The sequence below is a fragment of the Urtica dioica genome, chromosome 2 (genome assembly GCF_054948205.1).
Source record: "Urtica dioica subsp. dioica isolate 48M chromosome 2, U.dioica_male_clone48M_v1_H2, whole genome shotgun sequence".
NCBI lineage: Eukaryota > Viridiplantae > Streptophyta > Magnoliopsida > Rosales > Urticaceae > Urtica > Urtica dioica.
This window is the reverse complement of record NC_142757.1, coordinates 48,513,248-48,521,141: the sequence shown is the minus strand read 5'-3', so window position 1 is coordinate 48,521,141 and position 7,894 is coordinate 48,513,248. Positions and strand designations below refer to the sequence as shown.

General features: G+C 36.4%; 1 protein-coding gene across 1 annotated transcript; it reads right to left on the bottom strand.

Moving 5' to 3' along the window:
• Positions 1–6,601: 6,601 nt before the first annotated feature.
• Positions 6,602–7,546, bottom strand: LOC149405187 (protein FAR-RED IMPAIRED RESPONSE 1-like). The gene has a single exon (XM_089607788.1). It carries the CDS (start codon positions 7,544–7,546, stop codon positions 6,602–6,604), a length of 945 nt encoding a protein of 314 aa, XP_089463914.1.
• Positions 7,547–7,894: the final 348 nt, after the last annotated feature.

Sequence of the window (7,894 nt, the reverse complement as noted above, 5' to 3'; positions counted from 1 at the left end):
ATGAAAAAATTTAAAATAAATTTGTTTTAATAAACAAACAACAAATGAATATGTCAAATAAAATATCAAATTAATTATCTTACCCGAAACAACTTGCTTAGAATCATTTAGTGCTTCCACTTCTGCAAAATCTTATTTTGGAAAAAAATAAAAACGCTAGGTCTGTCTCAAAATTAGGTCAAGTCTTTTTTTTAATATATATTTATTTTTAATTAAAAAAATCGGTTAAATAACCGATATCCAGATTTTTCCAAAATCAAATCTGATATCCGGTCCAGTTTTATAAACCGGATCGGTTATCCGAATCCGAATTTCGATTAGCTGACGTGGCTCCAAATTTCGGTTTCGGCTCGATTTGGATATCGGTTTTATTCGATTTTCGGTTCGGTTTTTTACGGCCCTAGTTGGCAGTCTTATATGATTGTGCTGTGACTTAATTTAGGTTTCACATCAATTGACTTTTCATTTTTGTTCATGTAAACAAGATTTTAGATGAATAGTTTAGTATGTGCTTTCTCTTCAATTATTTTTAACTGCCAAACTTTTATTGTGTGGTAATTAAATCGGTAATGTAGTTATTTTGCTGATCAATATATTGTTTGATTTTATTTTAGATTAGCAGTTAATGAATTTAACTTTATTATTGATCTTGGCCTCTATCTTCTTTTACAGTCCAGTCCTACTTAGCATTTATTTATATTAGTATCTTTATTATCATATGAGGGTTATCTCGAAATCTCATACAATATAGAGAAATTATCCCATTTACCACCAATTTTATAATTTTTTTCCCACTTTCCACCAAAAGATTAATTTTTCCCAAAATGCCACCATCTATGTCAACAATGTTGACATCTATTTTTGCGCTTCATTATGAGATGTCAACATTGTTTACATAGATGTCAACATTGTTGACATAGATGTAACAATGTTGACATCTCGGTGACATTTTGGGAAAAATTAGTCTTTTGGTGGAAAGTAGGAAAAAAATATAAATTGGTGACAAATAGAGCAATTTCTCTTCAATATATCATCTCAAAATATCATTACTCTATTTCCTCTTAGAATAAATGACATGTTTGCCCCCTGAATTACGGTCCTTGCCACAACGTGCCCCTCGTAATATAAAATCCCGATCTTTGCCCCTCAATATCATGTTTCGTGACATTATAGTCCTTTTGTTGATGGTTTCTTTCACACTGTCAATTAGTTGACGACATGTCTATCACTGATAGTTCAGTTAAGGACATTTTCGTAAAGTCCAAATACTATCTGATTACATATTCTAAAATAAAGAAAATAAGTTTAATAAAAAAAAAATAGATATTTTTTAAATAAGTTTATCACTAATTGAGATTATCATTTCACTCGAGAGATTGGCGGTTGCCGCCGTGTTCATCTCCGCCGAGTTCAACAAACCCAGATCTGTCAGCGGAGACACCGCCATCGCCAAAACGATCTCTAGCCTCACCGTCGACGAGCCCAATCTCATCAACCTGAATCCATCGTCACCGAGCCCAGATTTGCCCTTGCCCATTCGAGCCCGAAAAGTCGTCGCTCAAAGCGCCTGGTTGAGTTCAACACCACCATTCACTTCCTCGTCGAGCTCGTCACCGTACCCGAACTCGAATATAGAATTACCTTTAACCCCAAGTGAAGAAATTTTCAAACCTTGAATTACCTTGAGCTTTTCTAAAGCCTCATCAGAGTTACCCCTGACAAAAACATTCAATTTATCACAGAAGAAAAAAACATGGAAGAGAAGAAATGCTATGCTAATTAGGAAACAAAAAAGAGTGCACCTTCAGAGGATAATGTGGACATTTCCATGAACAAGCGCGCCAGAGGATAATGTTTTGTTGGACTTGGCGTGAGAGAGCGCGTATTTGTCGCCGGTCAAATATCTCTCCGATCAATTGTCGCCGCACGCGTCAATTCACAACCACCATACCCAAAATCTTTACCCTTTTTTGACACAACAAAAGCTCCAGATTAGAGGTCAGGGAAGAGAATCCAAATTCTTCAATACGTGGTGTCAAAATGGATTTGCACATCTGATAGGCGTTGAAATCGAACTGATCGAAATCTTCAATAGCATCGCGCGGTAGAGAACAAGAGCGGAGACACTGCTGTCACCAAAATCGAAGACTACAACCTCGCCGTTGACGATGTTTCAAAAGGGTGTAGAATATATTGTAATTTCATTCAAGGCTTACACAAACGATCCCCTTGCAATAATTATATGAAAGAGTAGATACCGAAATTTGGGAACTAAGAAATAAAATCCCTCAAGTTCTTCTGGGTAACCATGGATGATGAGGGGAGAGAGTTTTTCAGGGTAAAAACAATGAAGAAATTTTAAAAAAAAAACCAGGACGTGGCTCGGTCATCGTCGGTGACTAGACGGAGAGAAAATAAATTCTTTACCAGCTCTCTCTCTCTCGTAGAAGAAGAAGAACTTTGTTAATTAAAGGGTAATTTTATTTTTGTAAAATAGGAGAAGTAATTATTAAAGGGTAATTTGATAATTTCATATGTTGAGTGAGTCACATGACAAAAACGTGTCTTTTTAACTGACGTTTAACACTGAAAATAGACAGAAGGACTGTAATGCCACTAAACATGATATTGAGGGGCAAAGATCGGGTTTTTATATTACGATGGGTATGTTGCAACAAGAACAGTAATTCAAGGGAAAATATATCATTTATTCTTCCTTTTACTACTTTCCTTTCCTTTCCTTTCCTTTTTCACAATAAAGTAAGAGCATTATATCAGAGTTTGCTTCTTGTTTTTGTCTGTCAAAATCTTTTTGTAATGCTGTGAATCATTTGTATCTGATATACGATGGCAGTCCTCTTTTGTTTTTAAGTGGAAGTGATTGGATGTGTAAATCAGGCAGGCTTTGAAAATAAATTCAGTCATGGAAATGAGTTTTTTTTTTTTTTTTTTTTAATTATTTATTTTATATAACTTCTAACTTTGTTACGAAATTGTGACGTGATTACCATATGATGTAAAAAAAAGTCTTCGAGTATGTTTAAAATTAATATGATGAAAGTCTTTGAGTATGTTATAATATGTTTTGCAAATATATTTCTTATTTTTATATGTGCTACTTGTTACTACTATTATGTATTAACATCATACTATTATTTAGCAATCACTACTAGAGTGTATTTACACGTATGTTGCAGTATATTTTCATTTCAATAGAAAGACAGTATGATTCTGAATGAAAACTTATTAGTTTCCACCGTTTTTCTTTTAATTATCTTTTAATTGAGGAGTTTAATTAATTTTTGGACTCAAGTCCGTGACTCCACGACCAGCTGTGGTCTACTACTCTACTCTACACTCTATTGATTTTTTTTTTTTAATAAAAAAGAAACAAATTTCTCATTGAAAATTTGAAACAAGGACTTTAATTACTACTGTACACCACACGGGGACAATATTGGACTACAATAGACGTGCAAACCCATTTTTACTCTCTCTCTCTCTAATGCACGGTAACTTTTCTTCTTCATATTCACACTCAATAATTCTTAGAAATATTTATTTTCACGTTTTACTCTCTCTTCCTCGAAATCCTCTCAATAATTCTTAGAAATAATTTGTCACATCTGAATCCTTTGTGTATTACCAGCAGCCACCATGGAGCTTGAAGCCACGGGAGGAGACGATGAAGACGAAGATAAATAAGAACACAAAAGTTACTGGTATCGCACTCAAGTAATTTTACAAATTTTAAGGTAAAATTTTCATTTACACATAGAGAAATGGCCGGATGTAGTAGTGTTTTTAATGATTTGGACCAAAATATAAAGTTTCTTGTTTTGGACACTTTTAGTAGTTGTTGAAGTGAGTAAGTACATATTTGCCTTTGAGTTAATTTTTTGTTTTGAAAATACCCATTTCCCAAATACCGAGTATATCAAAATCATAACGAAATTGAAACCCATTTTCATCTCCTTCTTCGCGCGTATCTAAAACCCTCACCCAGTTCGCCTAAATCGCCAGGTGCCCTCGCCGAAATCGCCGGAAACCCTCCCCCACGTCGCCGAAATCCTGGGAACCGTCACCCACGTCGCCGAAATCGCCGGGGCCGTTTCTAATCTCTCCTAAATATCTCAGGTTTGTTGCTAATCTTCATTATTCTTTCAAATCTCTACGAATCCCATTTTTTTAAACCCAAAATCGCAGAAAATGACGGCCAAAAAACGCGCGCCGGTTCGGAAGAGTCCGATGACGATGAAGAAAGCTCCGGCGCCGCTGAAGAAAAATCTTTCTCCGGCCAAGAAGCCAACAACGTCTCGAGTGAAGAAACCAAAACCGGTCATTGACTCACCGGCGTCAAATTCAGATGAGACATCGCAATTTCAACTTAGAAAACGAAAACCAAGTGTAAATGAGGTAAATTTCTTCACTTTGAGTGTTTTGAGTAACTTTTTTATGGCATGCAAAACTGAATTTGGGTTATTATTGATGTGATTGTAGAGTTCTTTGATCTACATTTTCTGTGTTTTGAAAATTTCATAGGTTATAATTTCTGTAATTGTAGACATTTAAAGCTATAGTTCCTAGAATTGTATATGTTTATGTCTACAATTTCACACCATTTTGTTGTTGTAGACTATTTTTTTCGACATCTACAATAGCTGTAATTGTAGACTTTTATTTCTAGAATTTTTGTGAATGTAGCATTTATATGAACTTTAGATGTAAATGGATACAGTCACGAGAATTGTAGACATACAGGTATACAATTTCAGAAATCGTAGACTCTTTTTTGTATGAGTACTGTTTGTGTAGATATAATTCTGGTGATATGTGTAGATTTTCATGTTTTTTTCTTCACTTATGAGGTAAATTTCTCCACTTTGAGCGATTTGGGTAACTTTTTATGGCATGCAAAGCTGAGTTTGGGTTATTATTGATGTGATTGTAGAATGTTTGATCTACATTTATAGTGTTTTTAAAACTTAATAGGTTATAATTTCTGTAGTTGTAAACATTTATAGCTATAGTCACTAGAATTGTAGATGTTTATGTCTATAGTTTCACACCATTTTGTTGTTGTAGACTATTTTTTTCGACATCTAAAATTTCTGGAATTATATAGTTTTATGTCTAGAATTTTTGTGAATGTAGCCATTTATATAGCTATTTATATGAACTGTAGATATAAATTGGTACAGTCACGCGAATTGTAGACATAAAAGTCTACAATTTCAGAAATTGTAGACATAATAGTCTACAATTCCAGAAATTGTAGACATAACAGTCTACAATTTTGGAAATTATACACATAACAGTCTACAATACCAGAAATTGTAGACATAACAGTCTACAATTCCAGAAATTGTAGACTGGTTTTTGTATGAGCACTTTTTGTGTAGATATAATTCTGGTGATATGAGGAGTGTTTGTGTAGATTTTCATGTTTTTTTCTTGGCATATGCAGGGATTTGTGAGGTTTGTTGCCGAAGAACAGATTGTCGACCATAATTTCAGCTTCTTCGGCGCATTGGACAAGTTTGAGGAGACGATGGCCATGTCTCTTGAGGAGAAGGAGTTCTTTAGTGCGTCGTGTTTCGGTCAGTTCCTTGATCATCCAAAAATCACCAAATAATCTAAGATTATTAATCACCTGTTGATAAGGGTTGGTGATTTTAAGGGGGTCGAGTCAGATGACGCGATCTACATAGAGATTGGCGGGGAACCGAGTCCTTTTACAGCAAAGCAGTTCGCGGAGATAACTGGTCTTCGCTACGTCGATGACTACAGCCCCTGTGACGTGGAGATTACCGATGTGGAAGGTAGCTTGTTCAAAGAAATCTTCCTTGGAGGCGTCATGAAGAATCGGTGAGTGTTGACGTCAATGCTAAGTAAAAGCAAGTCTTGGGAGAACACTCAAAAGCGAGTGAAGTTGTTACTACTTCACTTCCTGACGAACATTCTCCTCGCCGCTCCGGCTCACACCCCGATACAAAACATGTCTTGGGCAATACTTGTCGAGGACTTGGATGAATTCAACAAACATCCATGGGGGAACGTGGCGTGGAATTTCTTCCACGGACAGGTGCGGAAGTATGTTATGAAGATGGCCTCCAAGGCCGAGTCGAAGCAAAAAATCAACTTCCCGGGTTTCGTCTACCCGCTTCAGGTCTGGGCGTACGAGTGCCTGCCTATGCTGACTGCTCTAAAGCTCTGCCAACAAGTGTCTGAAACCGCCGTACCACTTATGCGGCGGTGGAAAACAAATGATGATGATGGCCTCAAACTCGAGGAATGATGATGGCCTCACATAGAATAAAAGAATAATTAGAGTAAGTCATGTACGTGTAGACATATAACTAAAATTGTAGACGTAGATGTCTATAAATACCTGTAACTGTAGACTTCAATGTCATTGTAGACATCAATGTCTATAGTTTTATACAAATTGTAGACATCAATGTATATAATCACTACCAATTGTAGACACCAATGCCTACAATCACTGCTAATTGTAGACATAAATGTCTACAATCATCACAATTGTAGATGACGTATGTCTACAGTTAGAACACAAGACTGGATAAAATAAAAAAAAAGATCAACATACCGGCATTCCACAAGCTGCAGCATAGTTTGTCTCTAGTTTCTTCTGGGCCTCTTTGGTCAGTAACGTTGTTGTTTTTGTTGCCGACTCTCTACGTTCGTGATACCATCCTAGACTTCTTTCCCGCAACCAGTCGAACAACTTAGAAATAGGAAACTCTCTAGGCTTAACGTTGAACGCATTCAATGATTCCGCGTTGTTGTTCGTCATGATACCGTACCTGTTTTCACGAAAACAAGATCGTGCCCACCTTTGATACCCAACCTCCTTCTCCAGGTATGGGCGTATTTCTGGATTTTCAGAGTCCAACATACACATGTACTTCTCAAATTCCGGCTGAGTGTACGCCTTTGGTGCAGCGTAAAATTTCCACTTCACTTGCTTTGTTATGCTCCCTTTGAATGTGGTCTTCAAGTTACCAAGAAAATGATGTACGCAAAAACCGTGTTCACGGGTTGGATACACCTCCTTGACTGCATTAACTATTCCTTGGTGCCTATCAGATACAATTATCGTATGCTCCCTATCCCCAATAGCGTCCTTCAACTTTCTCAAGAAGTAAATCCAAGTCTCATTAGATTCATTAGAACCATGACAGAAGGCGAGTGGAAATATTTGTTCATTTCCGTCCATGGCACACGCTGTATACAAAGTTCCTTTGTAATAGTTCTTCAAGAAAGTAGCATCGACAATGATAATAGGCCTGCAATACTTCCAACCCCTCCTCCACGGGCTAAGTGACATGAAGAAGCTAACGAACTGATTATTCGACCCCGTAATGACAAGGTCAAAGAGAGAACCTAGATTTTTAGTCTCGATCATGTACATCAACTTAGGTAGGAACGCGTAGGACTCTGCTTCGGTGCCGTAAAGGGACTTAAGAGCTTTTCCTCTCGACCGCCACGCTTTTTTGTATGACATACGAACTCCGTAATCCATTTGCATGTAATTAATGATCTCCTTTGGTTTACACAATCCCAACGTCGGATCTATGCACTTGTGCTTCACAACCTCTCCCACTACTTTGGATGTGGCTTGGGAATGATATCCTTGTCTTTCATTTATAGGACAAATATGTTCACTCTCAAACCTGAATAAGAAAATTCCAAATTAAACATTACTTTCGATTTATATGTATAATTGTAATAAAAACTCTCATAAAATGTAGACTTATAAGTCTACAATTAACGACAGTTGTAGAGATATATGTCTACAGTTGCAGTATCTGTGTACTTATAATATCTACAATTGTTGTCAATTATAGAATTGCAAGTCTACAATTTATGT